At 37.9% G+C, this 26,578-nt stretch overlaps 2 protein-coding genes and 1 long non-coding RNA gene across 3 annotated transcripts; all 3 read right to left on the reverse strand.

Annotated features, from left to right (window-relative positions):
* Positions 1-2,942: 2,942 nt before the first annotated feature.
* On the reverse strand, positions 2,943-7,279 carry LOC146564108 (uncharacterized). The gene is made up of 5 exons (XM_085291604.1): positions 7,135-7,279; positions 4,664-4,921; positions 3,855-4,142; positions 3,494-3,769; positions 2,943-3,412 (listed from the first exon to the last, which is right to left on the reverse strand). Exons 1-5 carry the CDS (start codon positions 7,190-7,192, stop codon positions 3,291-3,293), a joined length of 1,002 nt encoding a protein of 333 aa, XP_085147730.1. The 5' UTR covers positions 7,193-7,279; the 3' UTR covers positions 2,943-3,290.
* Positions 7,280-10,537: 3,258 nt separating this feature from the next.
* Positions 10,538-14,439, reverse strand: LOC146564109 (uncharacterized). Its single transcript, XM_085290205.1, has 4 exons — positions 14,436-14,439; positions 12,281-12,471; positions 11,756-11,851; positions 10,538-11,677 (listed from the first exon to the last, which is right to left on the reverse strand). The coding sequence occupies exons 1-4, from the start codon at positions 14,437-14,439 to the stop codon at positions 11,357-11,359; spliced, it is 612 nt and encodes a 203-aa protein (XP_085146331.1). The 3' UTR covers positions 10,538-11,356.
* Positions 14,440-14,826: 387 nt separating this feature from the next.
* On the reverse strand, positions 14,827-16,259 carry LOC146564110 (uncharacterized). Its single transcript, XR_014894398.1, has 3 exons — positions 16,158-16,259; positions 15,047-15,165; positions 14,827-14,964 (listed from the first exon to the last, which is right to left on the reverse strand). It is a non-coding gene; the product is annotated as an uncharacterized LOC146564110 (long non-coding RNA).
* Positions 16,260-26,578: the final 10,319 nt, after the last annotated feature.

The raw sequence follows: 26,578 nt of genomic DNA on the forward strand, positions 1-26,578 counted from the left end.
CCAGCCGCCTCCTATCCGCGCGGTGATTACAGCATACAATATTGTTGTCACTGCTACATTTCTGTAACGCTACCAGAAATTATTTCCACTACTAATTAATTACCGTTGAGCTCAAAGGTCCTATTAATAAACGGTTAAGGAATGTGTATTTATGACGACAATTTGTGAGACTGGTAAACTTATGATACGTACGATGGTCTTTCGTTCTACACGGTGCATTTCAAGGTCCTGCACCCATCCGTCGGTAAACTGTACCTGGGCTTGTTGCAGTGACCTGAAGTTACTAAACTTCATGAGTGTATGCACTCACTCCAAGAACCGTATAATTATAAATATGCATATAAATATGCTAAGATGAGATAGCTGACTTCATCTAACTAGCAAATGTTTTCCAGGCTACGTTGGTGATACAGTTTTTTTTTAATGTGTATGATATTTTTGTCATGCGATTTTAAAGCCGGTCCTACAACCGCATCCAAGAATAACATGCAGCTTATCTCAGAACTGTCGGTGAAAATTATTCTTGGAGCTAAGTTTAATTGAGCTGCATTTTAAAGAGGTGCAATTTCACAATTTGTGTATATTTTCTAAGTTCACTATTTTGTCATGTGTTGAGAAAAACACAGATTTAAAAATTACATGGTCTAATATTTACATTTAGCATAACTGCAACATTATTTTTTCGTTTTTTTTTTTTTTTTAAAGACTCGAAAGGACTTGAAATTCAAAGTTTCAGACTTGTGACTTGACTCGGACTTTTACACCAGTGACTTGAGACTCGACTCTGACTTGCCTGACATTACTTGAGACTTGACTTGAGACTTGAGGATAAAGACTTGAGACTTACTTGAGACTTGCAAAACAATGACTTGGTCCCACCTCTGCTATATACAATAGAATAAAATAAAATAATATCCACAATAGGTTAAAAATAGAATACAAATGCTATATACAACTGAGTAAAAATACAACTTTGTCAGAAAAGAGTATTGCACTTGGTGTTATTGCACATGTGTGGGTTTGTGTGTTTGATCAGCTGCAAAAGTCTTTGTTGTGGAGTCTGACAGCAGTGGGGAAGAAAGACCTGCGAAATCTCTCCGTCCCACACCGTGGGTGCCGCAGTCTCCCACTGAAGGAGCTGCTCAGTGCTGTCACAGTCTCCTGCATGGGGTGGGAGATGTTGTCCAACTGGGATGACAGCTTAGCCACCATTCTCCTGTCACTCACCACCTCCACTGGGTCCAGAGGGCATCCTAGAACAGAGCTGGCCCTGCGGATCAACCTGTTCAGTCTCTTCCTATTCCCGGCAGAGATCTTGCCACCTCAGCAGACCACACCGTAAAAGATGGCGTTGTGGGAGAAGTCTGCAGTGTAGATGGTGAAGTCAAACGGAGCCAGAACCATTCCCTGTAGGGCAAAAGTATTCAGCCCCCTTGAACTTTTCCACATTTTGTCACATTACAGCCACAAACATGAATCAATTTTATTGGAATTCCACGTGAAAGACCAACACAAAGTGGTGTACACGTGAGAAGTGGAACGAAAATCATACATGATTCCAAACATTTTTTTACAAATCAATAACTGCAAAGTGGGGTGTGCGTAATTATTCAGCCCCCTGAGTCAATACTTTGTAGAACCACCTTTGGCTGCAATTACAGCTGCCAGTCTTTTAGGGTATGTCTCTACCAGCTTTGCATATCTACAGACTGAAATCCTTGCCCGTTCTTCTTTGCAAAACAGCTCCAGCTCAGTCAGATTAGATGGACAGCGTTTGTGAACAGCAGTTTTCAGATCTTGCCACAGATTCTCGATTGGATTTAGATCTGGGCCATTGTAACACATGGATATGTTTTGTTTTAAACCACTCCATTGTTGCCCTGGCTTTATGTTTAGGGTCGTTGTCCTGCTGGAAGGTGAACCTCCGCCCCAGCCTCAAGTCTTTTGCAGACTCCAAGAGGTTTTCTTCCAAGACTGCCCTGTATTTGGCTCCATCCATCTTCCCATCAACTCTGACCAGCTTCCCTGTCCCTGCTGAAGAGAAGCACCCCCAGAGCACGATGCTGCCACCACCATATTTGACAGTGGGGATGGTGTGTTCAGAGTGATGTGCAACGTTAGTTTTCCGCCACACATAGCGTTTTGCATTTTGGCCACAAAGTTCCATTTTGGTCCATTTTGGAATTAATCTTTTTTTGAATATCTTTTTGTTTCAATAATTTAAAAGAGAAAGTACATAACAGACATAACATAAAACACCAACCTACATTTTCTAGTTTATAATTAAACACAGGATATATATACATATACTACAGAGTTTGCAGCATTTCAACTGAAACTACAATGAGGTTAACATGCAAATGTTGGTTTCTTTTACAACAAAATGAAAGCAGATGTTTTAGTTTCATTTTTCCCACCTATTCTTACGCCTGATAAAGCAACTGAGATATGACAAAAGAAGAAAAGAGAAAAACAAAGGTAAAAACCTCAGTCGCTCTCAGTTTGCTTAGTGTGGTTGTCTTCTCTGCATTAATTGTTCACTTTCAAAGGAACATGAAACAGATTGTTGAATCACTGACCACATGCGCAGAATTGACGTCACACAATTTGTTTATCAAGCTGACTTTACAAAAGTAATTTTTCACTGAAGGAGTTACATCCCAGTGAAAGAATTTTTAATAAATCTTGAGGTTTGTTTTTGAAAAAGACAAAACAGTCAGAGTACTTATTGCAATATCATTCACAGAAATATTTTACATTTTATGTTCCACTGTCCTTGAAATCCAGTTCTTCTGTGTTGTTAGTGACACCTTGTGGTTAAATTAAATTAATTACAGTGTACGTTTTAATTACAAATGGCTTGTAATTAAAACGTACACTATAAAGGAGCATAAAGAAAATCATGTGTCAACTTTAATTGTTAAATAGGAATCAACTCCAACTGTGACTTAATGCACATAATTTATTTTTCATATGCGAGTTCAGATGTTTTACAAAAATTCATAAGAAAAAACACTGCTTCTACTTTTCTAACATTTGACATCACATATGTTTCTTTTGCACAAATAATAATAAACAGAATAAGCTGCTGCAGAAATAAATAGCGTGGAAAATATTCACACTAAAACCCCCAAATCAAATTTATGTTGTTTTTCTCTGGAGTGTAAGTCTGAGTTGAAAAGTTTTGTAGATATCAGCTGCATTTAGTTGTAGTAACTATTCTATGATAATCCATGGTGTAGTCATGTGTTTATTTGGGCATAAAGCTGATACTGGGGTGAACTGTCTCTTTAAAGTGAATATAAGTATACTGTTTCTAGAGCCCAACCCAAGAGGACCCACATTCCCAGACTGAGGATTCCTGCAAAAGGTCCACTAAGCTGCATCGCCTCTGATCCAGAGATTGGGATATCTGTTGAGAGAAAAAGAAAGTAATTGAAATTGATTTAGCAATAAGAATAGAAACAAGCAAGTGCTAAAAAGTTGTGCGTACCTTTAACTTCTACCATCTTGGTGGCCTCAGCAGAACGTCCAGCAGCTTTATTCTCTGCAATGCAGGTGAAATTTTGAAAAGTCCCAGGTAGTGAAGGAGTCCACCTGACCTCATTTTTATGAACTGAAAAGTAGGTTCCAACAGGGAAACCTCCCCTGAACTCCCACCTGACGGTGCATTCCACATTTAAGGTGCAGCTAGTCAGGCAGGTGAACTCACTTAACTGACCAGGAAACACAGTGTCAGGTCCGCTAATGCTGACGTTCCACTGATCATCTGCAAAAGATTAGAAAGCTTGTTGCAGTTATGACAAAACACAGCCTTTCTTGTTCTGGTTTAACCTCTGTATCCTTGTACTTACAGCTGAGTAGATAGCCCAGGCTGACAACTGTTGTCTGTGATGTAGGCAGATACGTTTGACACTGGTAGAAACCAGCATCAGAGGGCAGCAGGGAGTCAAAATGAAGTGTGAGGTTGTTTTGCTGAAGCCACATATTTTCACGCAGGGTCACCTCTTGTCCATCTTTATACCAGACCAGGTCTGATAGACCTTGTGGATCACCAAATCTGGCATCATGGCAGATGAGATTTAATGACTGGTTGAGAGATGGTACAGTGTTCAGCGGACTGACTTGTACAGATATTTGATCTGTACAAAAAGAAAAAATACATTTTTAATTCATAAAGTGAGAATAAAAATATGGGCAGTAGTGTTAAGCCACACCTCTTAATCTTTGCATTCAGTTGTCCCAGGTGTGTAAAGTCAAGCACCTAGCCATGCAGTCTGCCTTTACAAATATTTGTGAAAGAATGTGTTGTTCTATAAATATCACTGAATTTGAATGAGATGTAATAACATGCCACCATTGATAAAAATCAGCAGGTGGAATTTCCTTCCTCTTAGATATTCCCTCCTGACTCAATAACTGCAGTTTTAAACCTCCTTTGGCATTAGCATCAGCTGAAAAACTGCGTGCCCAGGGCCTCATGACAGGGTAGGTGTAATCTGTAGATAGCAAAGTAGTTTTGTCCATGTAGTGTGTCCTAATTATGTGTAACTCATACACTCACCTTGTTCCTGTCATCAAGGCAAACATTTTAGAAGTACAGAATAAAAGGTACCTTTGTTATTTCCACTATTTAATGTGACATTTAACTTGATGTACTCACTTGTAATTTCTACAATGGTGTCAGTACTTGTGTAGACTCCTGTCTGTGGATTGAAGACAGTGCAGTGCAGTTTCACTGTATCATCCAGTCCATCTGGTGTCCAAGTTAATGTGCTCCCGTTGACTGTGCTGGCCTTAAAGGACCAGGTGTAGATGCAGTTTGGAAAACAATTAGATGAGCATGTGAAAGTAGTGGGGGAACCAGCTGTCACCCTGCCAGTCCAAGAAATCTGCACCTTGGTCCCCAAACCTGGTAAACCTGAGGGACAGAGCAGTCAGGATGGCTGTAACACATACCAGTAAAAGCCACTCTGTGTCAATACTGGTACAATACTGGTTAAAAGCACAAAATAACTCAATCTGAGAATTAAATAATATATAATTCATTACTCCATAATGGATATCTATCTGCATAAGTATCAGTTAACTAAACAGGAGTTCAGACGTGTGTCCAGACAAACTTGGCTGGCCCTTAAAAATGCATCCTTTTAAGGCCCTGGGGACCAAAAATGGTCCCGCCCCAAAAGTGCAATAGAAAGATTATATATTCATATTTTTTTCCACTTTAAATTGGTCAGTCTTTTAAAACTACTTCTCCCTGAAATATTCATATAAAGTTTTAATTATATTTTCGTTGTTTTAACCATTTAAAACCCAGTTTTATTACATGAGCGCCCTGTTTTTTTAGCCCCAAAAAACAAAAAACTAAATATTTTCCAAAAAAAACCATTTGAAGTAATATTTGTTTGTTATTATAATTAGGCCTTTAGATGGACCAAAGATTGGCACCAACATTCATTTCGATCCACTTTTATTTTTTTTGCAGGAGCAGATTTTAAAAAATGCATCCACCTTTATGCCTAAGGACAATTCCCCAAAAAGTGCTATAAAAACTTTATATATTCATATTTTTTTCCACTTTAAATTGGTCAGTCTTTTAAAACCACTTCTCCCTGAAATATTCATATAAAGTTTTAATTACATTTCGCGGATTTTAACCCTTTATATCCCGGTTTCATCACATGAGCTCACTGCTTTTTTTGCCCCAAAAAACAAAAAACTTGAATATTTTCCAAAAAAAACATTTGAGGTAATATTCAATTGTTATTATAATTAGGCCTTTAGATGGACTAAAGATTGGCACCAACATTCATTTTGATCGCCTTTTTTTTTTTTTTTCAGGACCAGAAAATGGTCCCCAGGCAGGCAATGCTGCTCCTCTAGGCCGAAAGAAGTGCATCTTCCCGGGGTAAGTCGCGACGATCACCGGGGCACGATCACCGGGGACTCCTTTCTACAGCACACATGTCCGATACCACGTGACAACAAATACGTCATTTCCTGTTGACTAAAAAAAAAATGCACCCTCTCACGGCCCTAGGGACCGAAAATGGTCCCGCTCGATCAGCGGGCGAAGCCGCTGCTGCACGCCGGAAATGAGGCTTCCTTTCCCGCAGGTCTGTCTAAGCAGCCCGCTGTTTTCCAGCAGGGGTCAAATGTGAAGCAAGGGCGCCACCCGGTGGACAAATAAAAAAATTACAATTCTAAGGCCCCTAGTCCAAAACGGAACCGAAATTTAAGTAATCACCAAGACGTTAACGGTAATAATTCTGCAGTGAAAAATAGCGTTTATAATGGAAGTCAATGGGGCCGCAAACGGCCCCTAGGGCCTTAAGAGGATGTGTATTGTTAGCTTAGCCACTGAAGTTAATTTAAGGAAGTCAGACCTGAATTTTGAAATGAAATTATGCCAAACTTGTTTTTAGAGAATTTGGCTATATTCCATTCAACACAGTGCAAATGGCTTGTAACTGAAAAACTAAAATGTACAAAAATGGTCCCAGGGCCTCAGTGGGTTTAAGTGCGAGAAAAAGATGATGTAAGACATATATTAGAATCAGCAGGTACTCAAAGCTGTCAAGTGTAGTTCTTAACCTACATGTATGTGATAGAAGGAACGACAGTATTCAAACGTTTTTTCTAAGAGCACATTTGAAAAAAAAGGTTTTGCTGCTTCCACAGATGTATGGTTAAATATAAACTTTGTTAACATACAAATAATAATGATAATTTACATGAAAACAGAAGTTAAAGAAGCAACTGTCTTTCAGCAGTCACTTAACTTAATTAACGTAGTCAGCCGACCTGAGTGACCGAGGAAGGCTGTTGCACAGTTTGGGCACAACAACCTCAAAAACAGGATCACATAATATGAAGAAAAAGCTACTTTTCAGTCCTTACTCAGTTAATTCATTCCATGTATTTTTAAATCAATATCCAAAATCTTTACACTCAGAAGACGTTATTTATGGATAAATGTGATAAACATCTGCTAAAATAAAACATGAATCAAAGCACAGAGACCCTTATTCTTGGGCCTTATGTATCAGTTACTTTGTTACTATTGTCATTCATGTTCATAGTCAGCATTTAAAAGAATAATAACAGTGAACACAAATGAAATGTTCTCACCCATAAGTGCCACCAGCAAAAGACTCTTCCAACAGGATGTCACAGTAACACTCGCCATGTTTGACTCTGCTGTAGGGTTGCTTTACCTTCTTTGTTTTTATAACAGCTGTGAGTTACTGGGAGGAAGTTTTAAATCATTTACTAAATCTGTTAAAACAGTGCAGATTACAGTCACACTTTGATTTCACAACTGATGTTGTTTAATACTGGAATTCCCGTGATGATGAAATCAGCAGAAGGTGGAAGTTCCCTGAAACAAGTGAGGAAAGAGGTCAAATAGAGTTCAAAGAATGGGTTAGATTTTGTTGTTGTTGTTTGCATGTATTATTTTTTTGTTTGGTTTTTATTTGTATTAATGCATGGACTAGTCAAAAGCTGCGTGAAATTGAAGATGTTTATAGTGCACTCCTCAAAGCACTAGATGGCACTGTCTCACAGGAGTCTTTTAATTCTGGTTCCTTCTGCCTCTAAATAACCTCTGTATTAAAAAATATTCACCAAGAATTACCTGGACCTTTTGGTTTCTCTCAACAAGCCTGCAGATGGGTAGTAACACAGTAATAATGCAACATCCAACTATATATTTCTGTTCTCAGCTAATATTATATTTATCTTATCTTTTCTAGCCCTCGTGAATCTAAAACATTAGTCCTGTGATTGACACTTTGAATGTGATTACATAGAAGATAGAGTATGAATTATGAAATATACCTAATTTAACTTCTGATGGCAGCACAACGATAAGCTTTTTATTATGTCAGATGACATAGGGGTTGAGTCTTCCCTGCTGTCACACACTAAGATAATTCAGTAATTATCATTGCTCAGAGAGGTGGGGCTTTTGAAACAAGGGCAAAGACAAGCAGTAAAAGTTGCTGTCAGTCTGTTACTGGTATAAGTACAATAGAAAAAAAACATTGTAATCTATGCCATGTAGACAGTACTGTGCCAATATCTTGAGTCATCCCTCACGTCTTTATAGTTTGTTTCCAAAGAAGCCAAACTGTCTTGTCCTTTTTTAAAAAGTGGTCTTGGTCCAGGCTTTCTGAAAGTCTTTTAGAGCTCTTCAATTCTTGTACCTGACCTTTTTTTTTTAAAAGGAGTGTTTACTTTTTAATCCACCGAATTAAAAACCATTCAGCATTACGAAGCACCTAACTCAAAGGATGACCCAGTGCTGACTACACTTAGCAAAGAACCAATCAGAAATTCTATTTTTAGACACTTAGTCAAAAACCCATAATTTCTTCCCATTTCTTTAGTTGAATCTAGGAAAAATGTCAAAAATAACAAGTTTTACAATCACAACATCACAAAGGCAGATATCTAACACTGACTTTCAGGCATGAAGAAGCTACAGTAATATTATTCAATGAAGGCCTGACAGCACAAGTCTGGAAAAACACCACAACAAAATACAGTATATAAAATACACAAAAATCAGTGGAATGGTAGGGATAAGATGCAAGCCTTCAACACTGTAAAAAAAAAAAAAAAAAAGTTGCTAAAACTTAAAAACTCAAGGCAACCGACTGCATTTACGTTTTTAGGTTCTGATGGATAACTTATAATTTCAAGTTTAGGAGATAAGTTGCTTTAGCTAATGTTTTTGTGTTGACAAAATTAATAATTGTCCTTTTTCTCAACTCATATTTTATTGTTTTTGCAACGTATTTCCTAAAGTTTACACAACATATTTTGTTTTGCCAATCAATTTCCTCAAGTTTAGAAAAAGTATCTTTCATAGTTTTCATGAGGTGCTCCCTGTTGTACCAATGAATGTTTACACAGTTGATTTTCAAATAACTTTGTGTTCAAACACAACTGCACCACTGACAATGTTGACTTTTGAGATTAGCCATTTTTAACATACTGACAACATTCAGCCACAAATAAAGTCCTTCCAAAAACACAAAAAAAGTCAAATTTTTGTAACAAATGTTACTCATCCAATTTTAAAGGTGGTGTTGTCAGACAGAATATCAAACCTATCTTGATAGATAGTCACTAACAAACAGATTCAAAACATCAGATGGCAGGATGTGAACAACTTCTATCTGGTTTCCATACAGCAAACAACTTTCAAACAAATTTTTCCACCACTTGTCTTTTAATAGTAATGGTATCAACACTCCAATTTCCTGTGAAGTTCAGTATTGTGCCACATTTGTTATAAAACTAGTACAAATGTACCTAAAACCAGATTATAAAAATTGTTTAAAACAGCTCAAGTTAGAATAAAACCTTTCACATTATTCACACTCTCATTACACATACATATAGGATCTTGGGGGTGGGCACAATCACGGAGTCCAAATTACCATCAGGGTGTACACCTCACCCCTGGCGTCGTTGCCCACCTCTCAATTTTAAATACACTTAGACATTAAGGGCTATCAGGAGGGACTATGCGCTTACCTGCTGCTCCTTGGCAGGTAGCTCCATGCCCTCCTGGGTTTTAATTGCACCTTAGAACACACATGCATCAACACTACAATGAGCGGGTGGAGGGAGGTTTGGAGTCTTCTCCCACCCCCGTTCTCTGCGGCCTGCTGGAGCGGGAGGGCTAGGAGGAGTTGGCCGTCCGACTGCGGTCTGGGGTGTGGGGCCTCCCTGCTGCTACGGAGTCGGGGTGGTCTGCCTCTCCCCACCGCAGGGAAAAGGGTAACACCACCTGGGTCTGGGTGCAGTTCCCCCCTCCAGGGGCAAGGGTACCTAGACCCGGTTTGTAGAGTACGCTTGGGGAGTGTGATCGTGTGTACAGCGTCTCTTTATGTCTGTCTCCACGTTGGTTGAGTGTGGAGTAAGTGCACATGAGAGCATGAGGGTGGGAATGGATGTTTGTATATGTGTGTGCCTGTATGTCTGTGTCTATATGTCAGGTTGGGTATCAGACACCACCTCTCTGGGGACACCTCAGGCCCTCCAAGGTTTGGAGGCCTATCTCCACCCACCACCACTTCCCCTGCCGGTGGCGGACTCCCTCAGGTGTCGGTGCGTTGGTGGTTCTTTGTGTCTGGGGGTGGGCGTCCGGGTACACACCGGCTCACTAATTGGCGGCTGCTTATCGGGGCCTGGAGCCTGGGGCTCGCTCGGGCCCCTTCGGAGGTGGGGTGCCCCCGGCCTCTTGGCCTGGGGCTCGGTCACTCAGGCACAGCTGGGGGCCGGCGGAGCTCATGGGCGCGTCACTGCAACTCCCCCTGGCTTCTGCTCCGCGGCTGCTGAGTGAGCCCTCATCTGGGACTCTCCTCAGCTCTTACTGGAACAGTGGCGCGGCTGCCCCTCTGTTGGTCTTCCATGGTCTCTTGTGTTCTGGGGGCCTCTGGATGTCTGGAGTTTTGATCTCCTCCATACCCGCTTCACACCCTGGAGGACGGGGCTGTGGCCCCCCCACACTCCCTAGCAGATCGTTACATAGAGAAACCTTTGGAATACAAGCGCGCTGATCCACACAGGTATGCACACGGGTGTTCACTGCTCGTAGACCAAAATTACACCTTTCTTGGCCGCTACTTCGAAGCACATCTGTCCTGCGTGCTGCACAACAACATTGAATATTTAGTATTTACTGCTATTTACACTTAGCTAGATTAATGCGATGGTGTTGTGTTTAGTATGTTGCTTTGTTTTTTTTGCTTGTTTTCTATTTTTCTCTCAACAGGTGATCCAGGAGATTTTTATTTTTTTTTCTCCCCCCCTTTCTCACTGTCCCTCTCCCCTTCTGTTTTTCCTTTCCTTCCTCTTTCTTTCTCCCTTTCCTATCCCTCACTCATGTCTGTCCCGTCTGTAACATCTGAAAATAGAATATAATAAATAATAAAAACAAAGATCGACCAAATGGACCAATACGGCAATGCCACGATGATCCATTTGGCAAAGTAAATCCATTGGGTATCCTTGTTGGTCTTCAGACAACAATTCTGATGGCTAAAGAACCAAATGGGACAGGCAAAAAAAAAAAAAAAAAAAAAATAGAATAAAACCTTTCAACATTTTATAATAACATGTTATACATGAAATCTGCAATCAGCCATGCAAGCTACATTAAGTAAAGTTAGAACAGAAGACATTGATTCAGAACTTTCTGCACCTTACCGTTTTCTTAAAGACAGAAATTAATTTTCAGAGCAACTTGCCACGAAACCCAAAAACTGTAAATCAAAACAAATTGCCATTCTGTTTGACACAAGTTGCATTTGAGTTGAACATGTTGTCAAATAGGTTAGACTTTGGTTAAGAGCTTGGTTTTGAAGCTTCTTATCCTCTGGGAACAGGTAGATGTCAACTCCATAAAAATGTGTTGCACAGCTTCAAATGTGTACTTGAGTTCTTTGGGAAACTCCATGTTGAGCCCATAAAGTAGGCCAAACAAGTAGGCAAAGGCAGTGGGAAGGTCTGGCAGATCATCAAGAATAATGTCCTCTTCCAAAACAATGGCAGTGTTGACCACTGTGGACTGCGAGTTGGGTCCCACGTAGTCCTCCAGAACAGTGAGGATGCCCACCGTAACACCTCGGGTTGCCCTCTCAACTGGATCTGTATCCTATGCAAAATAAAAAACAACAGTACATATAAGTCTCTGAAAACCAAAACTGAAGATTGAGTAGATTTGCATACTCACCAGACATGTTAAGAAGAGTTTGGTCTCGTCGTCGCGAACAAATATCGGTAACCCTTCCAAACTGATGGTTCGTCGATGCTGGACTATGTTTGAGACCTAAAACAAGGAAATCAAACAAGACTCAGTCTCATTTATAAACCTATTTTGTTTTTAAAACACATTAAGTGTTGTTGCTCAAAATACAGCCTTAAGAAATAAGATGTTGAAATGAGTTATTACAGATGATTGGTCATGTTTTTGTCAGTTTTTTTTTAAGTAATTTTGATGTGCAACAAATGTAGCACACTTATTACAACATTTATAACAAAAAGTGCCATGAGTGGGATGAGAGTTGAACTGTCTGTCATGACCTGCAATCTGCCAAACACAGCGCTGCTTGTTAGCTTATAATCCCATTCAGGACACACTTTTTGAAAACTAACAATTTTTACATCAATTTAGTAAATATTTAATAAAGTATCTTTCGTTACAGTGGGAACTTCAGGTTCCTCATAAACCAGACACAAATACATTTTTATATATTACCTGTTCATCGAACTTCTGCAACAGGGAATCCATGTCATTGCGGAAAGCAGCTTTTCTAATTCGATACAGCTTAATCAGCCGAAGCGAGTAAGTGTCGAGGGCAGTCATGAAGGTCCCCATGAGATCCTTGGTGGTAATGCGTGAGAATTCCGCACAAATCCACAAAGCAACAAAAAAAATATAGAAGAAAACTTTTAAAGGTACATTATATAAAAATCACATTGTTTTCAAATTTGGTTAAAGGAGCTTAATTTCAAAACATTTAGTTAGTCTCGGTTGATCTATTGGTCAGGCCTTGATTGGATTTTTTTTTTTTCTTTTAGTGGTAGTGGTGGTACAAATTATAACTGACGTATTAAAAAAAACAAAAAGAAAAATCTGATCGGCAGATTTTACAGTAAGTCTATAGAATACCTAATCAAATGTTGATAAGGCAAAATAATGGTTTCAATTGTTACAGGATGCATTGCAGAAAAGAAATAAATCAATAAATTGTATTTTAAATTCATTGAAAAAATTCCATTAATTTTATAGTTATGTAGGAATGAAGTAAGAACTAGAAAGTGCATTTTCTGAAGAAACTGCAGTGTGAATGCTTGAATCTGAATGTATTCACTGAAATGAATTAATTGCTGAATTTAAGTTAAAAATTTTGAATGAGATGAAAAATACAGAAATTTTCACCTGAAAACAAAAGTGGTGAACTGCTACAAGCTGACAACCACACAGAAGTTGGAAAATAGCTGAAAATGTTTTAATTGTAAATTAGAAAAATCTAAGAAATGAGAAAAGAAATTTAGACTAAGAAAAACAAAAAATAAAACATCTGAATTAATATTAAAAGTTCATATTCTTTGAATCACTAAATGACTCAAATCTGATCCCTCCACTTTGATCCACACAGTTTAAAAAGTTTAAATGTCTGAGCTTTGAAAGACACGGTGTTGGAAGGAGAAGAACGATGGATACGTTTTGAGGGTAAAATGATGGCTGTAGAGCAAACTGTGGACACAGCAGCAGTTGAAAGAGAAGTGTTTAAGATGAATCTTGGCACAGTGGCAGGCAGAGCTCGTTAAGCAGGCAGGTGTGAGCCTGGTTGCTATAGTGACTGCACCCAATGGCTCCATACACACGTACACAGACATGCGCCTCACTTTTGCTGCTTAAAATGAACAGAAAAGTCAGCCCTAAACAAATCGTTCCCAAATGAAAAGTATAGGTCGTATTGACAAAATTCTTTCACCGTGAGCGGCAGCAATGTCCAGTCTACCAAATTCTCAGTTTTCATGCCTGTGGAGTTTATTATATGGACGTGGTGACAGTGTAAAGACACCATGCTCTTCTGATTTTCAAACGAACCTTCTGAGCCATTTTAACATTAGAGTCTATGGAAGAGTTGGAGGGAGGAGGCTGTGCATTGGTGACATTTATGAAAGAACCATAACACCTAGTACAATAGTAAACACATTGGATGAAAGAGGACAACGATGGCTACGTTTTGAGGGTAAAATCATACCTGTAGAGCAAACGCTGTGGACACAGCAGCAGTTTTAAAAAAGATTTTAAGATTAATTTTTTTGCTCCTCTCACTCTAGCAGTTGAGCTGCCTCACTCTAGCCCCAACATTCCGTCCCATACACACCCATTATAAACTCTGAAACGGGTGAAAAAACATCATGAAACTTAAACTGGAACTGAAGAAAAAGTATAATAGATATTGAAAAGATAAATACAAGTTCAATAGTTGAATGTCTTGTCTTCGTTTTAAAGTTTGAATGGTGGCTCTATGTCAATGTATGTGGACGTAGTAAGAGTTTAAAAATGAGTAAATTGAATGAGAATTTGAAGGGTCTCCCCATTGAAATACATGGGAAATTTTTGTTGAAAAAAGTTGAATAAAATTAAAAATATAAATGTTAAAAATGAGAAAAATAGAAGCAGTCATGTCCAAAAGATGAGGAATCTAATGGTGTTTGAATGGTTTCTAGCAAGCACCTGTTTGATTCTTTGAAATGAATGAACCTGAGAAAATTTTAAAATGTCACTAATTTCCTCAATAATTCTCTGCAAAGCACTTTTAGAAACATGTAACAATGTTTGCATGCATAGAAAAAGTCTAGCTATTTTATGTTCAAGACATTGGTAATCTACAAACTCATTGTCCTCTTTATCACTTGATGCTACACCTGAACCACTTGGTAATGTCTCTGGCTCCTGAGAGGTATTTAAGGATTTATCAGGGGAGCTACTTTCACTAGGACATGCATTTGCATGAGAAATCAGTCTAATACAGTTTTTTTATATCTTTTGAGTTTTTGTGCTTTCTGCTTGTGTGTGCCGTAAAGGTTGATAAATTGTTGGTAGCATAGTCACATTTTTGGAAAGGACAGGATACAGTCTGATCTTTTTTTTTTAAGTGCCTTAAAATATGTGAAATAAATGTATGCTGTGAGCAGTTTTCCTTAAATTCACAAAAAAATGTTGAGATCTCCTGCCTTTTCTTAGCCCTGTTGTGTGATCTGCTGAGGTGAGACTTCAACGCCCCTCGTGTCCTAAACGAACAGACGCAGTCACTGTAAACACAGGGCAAATGAAATCCTCTTCTATGTCGTAGCTGGTGATGTCTTAAGAGTACTTCTTGGCTTGAACAGACAAAAGAGCAGAACTGGCACTGCATACAAAAGCTATAATGAGAAGAGAGGAGAGGACAGTGTCAACAATTCAAAAGAAACCTGAATTAATCTCAAATTACCAAAGTTACATTACCTGATAATGTGTTTGGGGCGGGGGGCAGGCACTCCTGTTCTGATTCCTCTCCTTACCAACTCCTCATCAGTCCCTCATAAATCAGGACAAGCAGTGGTCTGGAGTTGGCTTTTAATTCTCTAAATAAATAAAAAAAATAGCAATTAGTTTTAAAATAAAATACCAGCTTCCTGACATTACTTAAGAATTTTTTTCTCCTGTCCTAATTTTTTTGGCTCACTAAAGTGAAATGATTCTGCCTTGTAAAATGCCATGTGAAACACAGTAAAACAAATAATTTACAAAACATACATTACATCAAATGTTTAATTTATTATTAACAAATTGTATTCTACATGGAATGCACCAACAGTATACTGGGATGTATTATGTAAGCCAAGGATAATTTTGTGTGATTGGTTTTACAACTTAGAATGACAAACATTGGATTGAGAGTATGAGTGGGATAAAACTCCTGAAGCATCTGTTTAAATTATCAGTGCATTTATTAATGGTGCTCCATAAATAAACCAAAACAATGTTGTTTTGTGCATAACAAAAAGCTCACAATTGTGCAGTCAAAATGTAAAATAAAAGATGCTGAGCATAATAACAAAGACAGATTTTGCAGCTGCTCTGTTTCCAAGTTCTACTGCGCAACTGACAGCCTGGAGTTTGAAATCCTCTTTGTAACCATGTCTCTTACAGGTGCCATTTATGGTCCTTACACACATAATATGGTAATATTACGTTGAAGCAGAGTAGTATCACTCTGCGAGGCTCCTCGGTAGCCGTAATGCTCCAACAATCCATCAAGCAGTGCAGCTTCATAGCTTACCAAAGTCGTACCAAAACATTTTTTGACATATTTTTTTAAGCTGTGTACCACATAAAATTGGTTCGAGGTCAGTAAGCACAACCAGAATTCATACATAAGGCAGACTGTCGATTTTTGAGATGAAAGGATTTTAGGCCGTGTGTCAACGCGTTAGCCCGGTTAGCTCACTAACGCCACCCAGCCCCACGCACGGGGTGATCCGCGGTAACTAGTGCCCCGTTAATGCAGTTATGGCATTGACTTTACGCTGACAGCACTAAAATAGTAATCTTCAAATGTTTTCTTTTTACCGACCAGCTCCTCTTTGATAGCTGCCGTGTCCATCTTGTCGTTGCCTGCAGGTGAAGCGATGGGGGAGGGGGAGTTGTGTTCAGTGAAGGAGAGAGGCGGAGTAACACAGCGTAGAGACAAAAGTGGACGAAAGAGAGGCAAACTTGCGGCTCCACGAGTATAATTATAATGTAACATAGAGGTTGCTGCCGTTGGTCATGAGTGAGCCAGCCTATTTTGTTTCGTTCGGTGGTATGGCGGCCACAGACTGCACTTCATGAAATACGCATAGGGGGTGTCGCGGAGGCTTGTCAGATATGAGCGCACCTCTTCAGTAGCGAAGTTTGTCGGATTTTCATTCTTTTGTGACATGGCACGTAGTTTGTGACATGGAATCTTAAATGATATAGTAAACACATACCCATAAGCCACAAGGCTTCTTAGCCAAGAAAGTAATGCTATGCTAAGTTTCGGAAAAATACGAAGAACTTCAGTTGTGATATTTCTAAAAGACAAATTGAGACTGTTCAAACATATACTGTCTGATATAATAAAAGAAACATTACTTGCCTTTAGAAACTTGAGACGAACGATCTATCCAGCTCCTGGTATAAAAAGCCTCACGTTCTCATTAAGGCAGACGGGCAGGTGGCTTTCAGTCCTTGCAAAAGCGCAAAGTAGACCCCGTAGCATCCAAAAATATGAGATGCGCATGCGCAGCTTCAACTCATGTAAAACTTGAATTCATTCATTTTGCCAGCAATAAATTTCATCTGAGACCAACTTTTGCTCCAAAACGTTAAATGATTAGTTGAAACCCTTAATGTATTTGAGTTTATGGGCCAACTGAACTTTTATTGTTGAATTGTGAAAGAAATGACTGTAAGCTCAACAACTGCAAGTTTGATTTTTTACAGTGAATACATACATCCTAATGGTCAGAGCTGGGCACAGAAGAGGATATATGTCACTTATGTCAACAAACAAAAACTCCTCACAATGGGGCTGGACACAACTGGGGTGTCCAGCTGAAGTCCAGCACCTTGAGGCTCTATGATCAGGATGATGGAGAAGTTCTTAGAGAAGTTCATCTGGTTCCCTGAGAATTTTTCTCCAAAAGTACTTTAGGTGGCTGAAGGCAAATGGTGATGAGGAACATGAGGAGAAACAATCATGGATGATCAAGTCCCTGGATATGATGTACCAATGATAACATAGGATGTAGCTGACATCAGGAAATCCAAGCAGTGGCTAAAAAAGGTTGGCCTAAAGGACAGCACAGAGGCACTAATCACGGCAGCACAATGATGGGCCCTAAGCACCAGACCCATGGAGGCAGGAGTCTAACACAACTGACAGAACTAAATAGGCTGACTGTGCAAAGATGTCCTGGAGACTATCCAGCACATTGTAGTGGGATGTGTGTCCACAGTGGTACCAGAGGTAAAAGGAATACTGTGAGCTGTGACCATTAAACTCGAGGGACTAGCTCCAGCAGATTCCAGGCACAACGTCAGAGGTCTCTATTCAGAAGAGCACAAGAAAAGCTGAGTCATCCATTTTAGAAAACTTTCCAAAAGAACATCTCTGAGTCTGTTTGCTTGGTGAACTGTCACTTTTGCCTTGACAGTATATATTTGGCAATGTGGTTAGTAAATTTAGCAGGCTTTGTCACAACACATTACCGGTACTTTTGGTACAGTGTTGTCTTATTGCATTGTTGTGATAACAGGTTGGATAACCGGAATATAATTTTTTGGCTGAACTTTGAATTTATTGCTGCAGTTTCATGCTGTGTCATTCCTCTAAATCTTGCATTGTTTGGCTATAACCTTATGTTGAGTGTATATCAAATACACTAACATCAGAAAAACAAAAAAGCATAAAAATTTAGCAATATACCTGAACTACATCCTTCTAAGTTCTTTTTGCAAGAGGAGGAGTAACATGTTTTCTTTCATTTCCTCCTCTCTGGGTGTTACCACAGATATGCTTTATGATTGCTGCATTTCTGAGAAACATGGAGTGACAGAAATATATTGATATTTCTTATATTTATTCCTCTTCCTTATTCCCCAGTGCATTTACGTTTCCTCTTTGCAACATCTAATTCTCAGAAAAATCAAAGACAAATAAATGTGTAAGTCTGTATTTAAAAAAAGGGCCCATGTGATTTATCAGGTGTGAAGAAGTCAGAAATGTCAATAAGCAGAAGAAACAAAAAGTTGATTAGAAAAATGATGCATATTATTACAAACACAGTTTCTGAGGTTGCATTCTTTGCACTCCTTAGAAGAACAATGTAAACTGGTGACACACTTATGACACATTCATCTCAGCATGTAGACGAGCACTCAAGTGCATGAGATAGGAAAGTCGTTTTCCAGAGCTTCATGTGCTATAAACTAAAGTTATTACTTTACACAGAGGGCAAAAGTTTATCCACTTCCCTTCAGAGCCTTCGAGGGTTTTCTGGGTTGTTGGTTGTCAACACTTCAATTTGCTCAACATTAAGAAAAATACATTTTAGTGAATTATAAATAATTATAATGAACGACTCTCTCAATCAGGATGTTCAAAGACCATTCTTTGATACTAATGTATATACGGGATTCGATAAATGGATTCGATGTAATTAATACCTTTATTGGTACAAAAAGTGTTGCAATTTAATGAATTGATATTGTTACAGAATTCCAGGCTTGACAACTTGTATTCGGTTGTATTACACAGACACAGACTGCGTACTGATACCTTCTAGTTACACTACTGAAATATGCTGACAGAGGGAAGGGAGCATGTTGTTATTTTGTAAGTGCAATGTCTGTTCTTTACTGTAGAAAAGTTAATCCAGAATGGCCTAAAAATATATTTATAATTCATTTCAATAAGCATTTTGAAGGGATAATAAAACTATAACTTTACTAATTACTTTGTGTGTGGAAATTATTTCTCCCAGGAAAAAAAAAATCAAAGGTTTTTGTGTGACTATATATATATATATTTTAAAACAAACTAATAATATTCCCCCCACCCTAAAATGACAAATGGTATTTTTAAGCAGTTTTAAGCAGCAAAAAATCTGAATACAGATTTTTAGTAAATGGAGATGTAACACCTTGAAATGCAGTGCAGGGTATTATCTAGTGAGCAATGCATGTTCGCTCTAAACTTGACAACCTAATAACTGAGAATTTTTGAAAGTTTAAAAACTCACCATTAGCATTTTCTTTGTTGTGACATTTCATTTAATTCAAAATTTTCAAACAGTGCAGCGCCTTTACAGTTCACTAAGGTAATGGCACATTAATCATTCATCAAACTGATAATTAAGTAGTATCCAGGAGTGTTACCTTTAACAAATAAACACTAGAATCTCATATGAAATCCCATGATATTACATTATGTCACACCTGTGACAAACATTAGCTAGATTAACATTTGAATCAAATATAAAGAATATTACTGCTTAGATAACTGCATTTTACATGGGCTGTAAAACACGATATACAGTTATTTAAAGAAATATCAAAGTAATAAATAGAAACAGTTTTCCAGTGACAGTAAATTTCAGAGCTGGTTGGTTGTTAATCACATTTTAAAGGAAAGTCGGAAAGCCATGTTCAGACAAGCTCACAATGAATGAACTACGAGAGAAGTTCAGGTTTCACTGCTTTTGGTATTATTTGAATCTATTCACTTCCTGCATGACTTCATCATAAGAAGGAGGGGAGGATGCATAATGTGCAGAGTCACTATGTATATTTTTGTTTGGGAAAAACCTCAAATTTGTAAAGTTCAGCTCCTACAAATGAAAAAGAGACGACAGAAACATTACAGATGTAAAGTACACAGGATTTTATTGTCTTTGTGTTAGATTTTATAAGATGTAACTTCCATTTATGTCTTGATGCATCCTCAATCATCCAGGTAAGTAAATCCCCAAGAGTTGATTCTGTTCATCTGGACATAGCGTTTTGAGTGGGTGACATAATGTTTCTCCCACTCAAAACGCTACGTCCAGATGAACAGAACTAACATATGGGGATAACTTCTATTTTGTTCCATCGTATTGGATAAAATATTGAACTGATATGGAGTTAGCATAATCATTAATCAGCCCATGCAGTCCTGGTCAAATACCCTGTAGCCACTCACACAAAACTATAAAGACCATGATTTTGCCAAACAGTTTGCAAACATAGGTGAACATAAAAGAAGTGAAAACTTTTACCTGAATGGAGGAAGCTGGATTATCCTGGCCTTCAGCGGCTTTAAAAATAAACAAATAATTTAGGGAAACAATACTAACACGCACAGAAACACAAAAAAGCAAAGCTGTCAACTTGCTACACGTTCTCTCTCAGCAGCCAAACATAACAAACAGGCCAGAAAAGTAAATCTTGGCTGTCAGACATACTAACAGTGAAAATTGGAGAGGAATTATGTGGAAACATCACAGAACAAATGGGACGCTACCTGTATTACACACCATCTGATTTTGTGTTTTCCTTTGCATTTAAATTAAAGCAGCTCCACCAAAAACCGTACTGGTATTTATATGATCACATGTTATTTATTTATTTATTTATTTGAATCTTACCTGTTGCAGTGGTAGTTTCTGTGTGTGTGGACTGGTTCAGATGTCTTCTGCTGAGAGAGTTAAAAGGTCATTACTATTCATTACAACACAAGCATTCTCTGACCTTTTGTCACATAATAAAAACAGCTATAGAGCCTCAATGTTTTTACAAAATAAATAATACAACCACAATCATTGAATCTGACCACAGTCAGATAAATCAACGCTTTTAACCTTTACATACTGTTCGGGTCATATTAGATGCATTTTAAAGGTTGATACCAGTAAAAATACCCTAAATACCTGACTTTTACCCTGTAATTGTAATTTGGTGACTCTATATATTATACTGTTGTACAGCTGATTCTAAATTTTAAACCTTCAGAGTCAAATTAGACAGTTATCTGTTCAGATGGCTACGAGATTCACCAGTGTGAGTCAAGTCAAAGAAAGTTGGGTAAGGGAGTCTTGAAACTGTGAAACTGTAAACCCATGTGTGCCCAGGATCCTACAGAGGTCATACAGAGGTCAGAGGGTGACTCAGCTTTCAGCATAGGCACTGACAATATAAATATATAATCTGAAAATAAACAAAAAATAAATGTATGTATTCTGCATAGTGCTACGTCCATGTAAACAGGTAGTGTAAGCTGAATATTGTGAAACTCACAGTTAACAACACATACAGAAATATTCTCGTTTTACACAGAGTATAACCTTTTTTTTTTTTTTTAAATCAGGTTGTACAATAAAAGTTTACTGAATAACAACTGAAAAGCTTAGGTTCTGTGGGGTGTATCATTAAACAACATAAACAAGATATATGCAAGATATATATCATTAAACAAGATATATGCAAAAAAGATTTATTTGATTTTTGCATCCAAGACACAGTTTTTGTAGTTCGACTGTGGTGATGCAGAGAAGCAGATTTTAAATCAAACAACTGAAATGTGTAGAAAAATGTAAACATTCAGCTTTAATTCTGAACCAATAATTGCATCAACTGGTCAGAAATTACATCCATTTTCATAAATGTAATTATAATGTATATACCAACTTACCCACTGGGTCTATAGCCACTATAGTGATGGATAAAGGCGGAGATGTTTCATATCTCAGAGTTCTGCTGTTAAAGGCCTGACAAATGTAGTTTCCACTCTGACTTGTGCGAGCATCAATCACACCAAAACCTATTCCACCTGTAAACCCCGGGGCTCCATTCACAAGCCAGTGATACCTTGCAGGAGGTTTGGAATCAGCTTTGCAACTGAAGAAGATGTCTGACCCTACTGTATAATATTCCTTTGATGGGTTTACTCTCAATTTTATATTTTCAGGACCATCTAAATGTAAAGGGAAAATAGAAAAGTTTGCCAGTATGTTGTATTCAGTTTGGTGTAAGATCATTAGTAAATAATAATACTTCATATCAAGTTACCAGGAAAACAAATCTCTGTACAATTTAATACATTCAAAGAAAACCTTATAAATTAAACTTTGCCATGCAGTTTAGCTGGCACTCTGATGTAACTTGTGATAATGTCCCATCAAGCCATCCAGTTTCTTAACCACAGTCATGGGGTGGCTCTAGTTGGTGTTGTTAGAGAAGCCATTTTTTTTTTTTTTTTTTAACTCTTTATTTTGTACTTTTTCCTTTGTATTACATACGGACAAGACAATAATAATAATAACACAACAACAAACACACAAAAAAAAAAAAAAAAAAAAAAAAAAAAAACCACGAGAGGTCCCGCCCTATAAGGCTGACTGAGACTTATAAATTATCCATTTTGTCCACTGTTTTCGGTGTTTGTCAGATTTCAGTCTCAGAGTGTAAGTCATTTTTTCCATTGTATATATGTCCTCGATTACGTCCATCCAGTCTTCCAGTTTTAAAGGATCGCTTTTCAGCCAATTCTTTGTTATCACCTTTTTGCTTGACAACAACATAATCTTAAACAAATACCAGTCCTCCTTTTTTACATTTTCCCATATTCCAAAATACATTACTCGTGCCTCACACAGTACTTCATACCCCAGCACCTTCGTCATTGTTGCCGCGATTCTTTCCCAATATGATTTAATATATTTACACTTCCAAAACACATGTGAGTGATTGGCGTTCCAGTCTCCACATAATCTCCAGCATTGTTGGGGTGTTTTCAACTGCTTGCTTTTGATATACGGAGTAATAAAAAACCTAATCACATTTTTCCAGCCATATTCTCTCCATCGTCTAGAGCTAGTGGAGTTATGCTGTGTGAGACATAAGGATCGCCAATCATCCTCTGACAACTCAATTTGTAGTTCCGATTCCCACTTTTGTTTAATATATAATGTTTCATTCCTATTCGAATTTTGTAGGCCATCATATAATTTCGACAGAATTCCTGATGGAAGATTTTTATATGCACCTGTTATTGTTCCTATTATACGATTTCTTTCTCTCGAGAGCTTCTTTCTAATTTCTGTATTGTAAAAGTGTCTTAATTGAAAGTACCTAAATAAATCTGATTTATCCAATCCGAATTGTTTCTGTAGATTCTCAAAAGATTTAAATGTTGTCCCATCTATTAATGTACACATTGCTGTAATTCCTTTATTGACCCATCTTAAAAATGTGCTATCCCATTGTCCACTTTGGAATTTTCGAGAGTATGCAGGCCAAATCAGCAATTTACAATCTTCTGTAGTTCTATATTTCTTCATTATTGTCCACCAGAGTTTAATAGTAAATTCAGTGATGAGATTTTTGTTCGTGGGCTGGGTAGTTTCTTCTCCCAATCTTGCTTGTGGATGACATGATAGGCAATAATTTAACTCTATATGCTTCCATTTTGAAGTATATTCTGATGAACACCAGTAAACAGTATATCTCAGCTGGGCTGCATAGAAATATTCCTTGAAATTCGGGAGGGCAAGTCCTTGTTAGAGAAGCCATTTTTAAATGTATTCCCATTAAACTGAGAAATGTGTTTTGGAATATCTAATGTTCTGAAATCTAAACTACTTTCTAAACTCTCTCTGTTGTTTGCATCCAGATGCTTTCAGATAAGTTACTGATTAGTAACTCACAGCTGATGGAGAGCTTCAGTGGATCACTGGTGCCATTACTGAGAAGATTGGACACAAGACACCTGAACAGCCCCTGGTCAAACTGGGTCACATTGATTATAGTCAGATTGGAGCCTCCATCAGTGAACTGAACTCTGTCATTTGCTGTAACCTCAGAGCTGCCGTTGTACCAGAGAAAAGAGGTGGGAGATCCAGAGGAGGCGCAGGACAGAGTGACAGAACTGTTGAACTCAACCAAGTCTGTCTTGCTGCTGGTTATCAATATATTTGAGACTGACTCTGTGAAAGAAAAACAAAATGGTTTGATTGCTGACATAATAAAAAATGTAATATAAAATTGTTAAAAAAAAAATTCAAAAAGAGTCACATACAAAACAAAATGATGATATTATACTTCAACACCTGCTCACCGTTTATGTTCACACTTGTATGTCCTGCCATAGTTGGTTCATCTGGTGAGACCGCATCATTTCCCCCTATAAAACCTGGAGGAGGGGGTCATGAACATGTGGTAGTCAAAATAACTCTGACATGAAGATGACCTCATACTGTCTGCCTTAGTGGTAGGAAAATCACATGAAGTCTGTACTCAAGACTTAATGTCTGTTTTTGGCAAACAGCACTGAATAAATGATTGGTGATCATAATAACTGTTAACCAACTGTGATTTCTGTGGCTTTTTACTTTTATTAATGACTCCCGTTGGCCAACAAAGAAACAGTCATGTGAAGTGAATTTCACAACGATTATGACACAAAGTTTTGAACGAACAGCTTAATTTTAAGATTTTTACCTGTAAAAGTCGCACAGATGACAATCAACAGTAACACAGACATTTGTTTATTGAGTTGTTCAGAAGGTGATCAAGAGCCCTAAACTAAAGCTCTACCTACAAGGTGTATTGCAAATTTCCCACATAAAGATAGTGACCAATCTGGTCCACTGGAAAGCTCTGGAAAATGTGAAGGAGTGCAAAGAGTTTGAACTTTTAGCTGTGTTTTCAGACATGCAAGTTTTGCAGCTTTTTCTATTGATAAAGACTTCCCTGGATTGCCATTCATACTGCACCAAAGTAGTGACATAATATATAAACAATTAAAAGACAGAAAAGATCTTGTTTGTCCACTATTTCCTATGGAAAGTATTTTTATTATAGTAGGTCCAAAGTTAAAAACAAAGTCCTTGAATTAACAAAAACTGTATTGTTTTATAAATACAGGATAGTTTGGCCATTGAGCAGCAGAACTTTTGATACACTTCTTTTTATACATTTACCGTGTAAAGAAACGGACACATACCCATCAAGGTTCTGGGTCATTTGACCCAGCGTTTTTATTTGCTGGGACAACCTTCCATGCATGTTCAGGAAGCACCTGATCATGACCAGAATCATGGTCAGGAATCACATATAACGCGATTAAAAGTTTTTACGCAATTAACCCATCTGGATCGCAGAATGACTCAAAATATCTGAAATGTCTCTGTCAACGCATTTTGTGCAGTTTGTCCAAAGTTTGTCCATTCTGCACTCCAGATGGGTTAATTGCGTTAAATTATTTAATCGCTTTAATCTTGATGAGAGCGTGCAGTGTTAACTTGTTAACGTTGACAGCCCTATGTACTTTTGTTCCCTCTGCTCTTCCCACAAATAAGATATTCTGTGTGACTGCTGCATTTCTAAGAAACTAACAAAGACATATTCGAACTCCTGCTCTGATCTCCTTTATTCCTCAGTGCATTTACTTGTGTCATTTTATTCTCAAAAAATTAAAGACAAACAAACAGTGTCAAGAAGGGAGAAATAGGCTATATAGGGATGACCCTATAAAAATGTTTTTGTCCAGGAGATACCACTTCGGTGGTAGAAAAAAAGTACAACTGTTTGGGGTTTATTTCACATTCTCTAAGGTCTCTCATATATGAAATTAATTCTTGTATAAAATATTTTACTGCAGAAGTGAATAAATTGACACATATTGTAGAACACATCATAAAAAAATAAATAAATAAACAAACCAAAAATATGAACATAGTGCCAAGCTGAATCTTGAACTTGAATCACCTCAAATTGAACATTGGAGAGGGTGGGTCCTCCACATGTCTGGAAAAACAGACATGTAAAGTCAGTATCATATTTCACTGAGGAATAGCACTACAAGCAAATAACAGATAATAGTGAAAATTTCCACTATTTCCACCAAAGTACCCCCAGACAATCAACACAAATTGAGAATAAATTAGGGTTAATGACAAACCTGTAACCAAACTACACCAAGCAAATGCTCTTAAACAGACAGACTATTTAAAATGAAAAGGGTCTGTTTACTAATATTGGAGAAAATATAAGAAATATACAAAATTAAAGTTCACTTCTCTTACCATTCAAATGAAATTTCAACACATCCTTATCAGTTACCACCGACTATCTTATTTTAAGCTGGCAAAACAATACAGCAGAAAATAAAAGTTGCAGACCTGAATTGAAGTTGGGGATCATTGTGTCCAAAAGCTTAGTGGTCACTACATTACACCTGGAGTAAATAATATATAACAGTGTAGTGCATTTCGAAAGTCATGTGTCCAGCAGGGATCATTCTGTTCCAGGGCTGGACATCTGGCATGGCGGGCATTTGCTCAGTGGACCGACAAAGTTTTGGACAGATCTATTGAAGTCAATTGAAGGCCCGTTGTACACCGGTCCAACAAGCACTGAAAGAAGCCTATTCATTCATTTTCATCTATATTTTATAGAAACTTGCATTAAAAAAATCTCAAGCTGAGAGCA

Source organism: Mchenga conophoros, linkage group LG11 (assembly GCF_057382185.1).
Source record: "Mchenga conophoros isolate Kocher_MC1m ecotype Shallow Benthic linkage group LG11, M_conophoros_male_GT1.1, whole genome shotgun sequence".
Taxonomy (NCBI): Eukaryota; Metazoa; Chordata; class Actinopteri; order Cichliformes; family Cichlidae; genus Mchenga; species Mchenga conophoros.

What these genes read in the sequence shown, in the direction of transcription:
- LOC146564108 (XM_085291604.1), bottom strand. Translation starts at nt 7,192, where the DNA reads ATGGCGAGTGTTACTGTGACATCCTGTTGGAAGAGTCTTTTGCTGGTG. An exon ending in TTTGCTGGTGGCACTTATGG is followed by an intron (nt 4,922 to 7,134) that starts GTGAGAACATTT and finishes TCTGTCCCTCAG; the next exon opens with GTTTACCAGGTTTGGGGACC. An exon ending in CAAGATGGTAGAAGTTAAAG is followed by an intron (nt 3,413 to 3,493) that starts GTACGCACAACT and finishes TTCTCTCAACAG; the next exon opens with ATATCCCAATCTCTGGATCA.
- LOC146564109 (XM_085290205.1), bottom strand. An exon ending in TGCAGAAGTTCGATGAACAG is followed by an intron (nt 11,852 to 12,280) that starts GTAATATATAAA and finishes TCCTTGTTTTAG; the next exon opens with GTCTCAAACATAGTCCAGCA. An exon ending in AACTCTTCTTAACATGTCTG is followed by an intron (nt 11,678 to 11,755) that starts GTGAGTATGCAA and finishes TATTTTGCATAG; the next exon opens with GATACAGATCCAGTTGAGAG.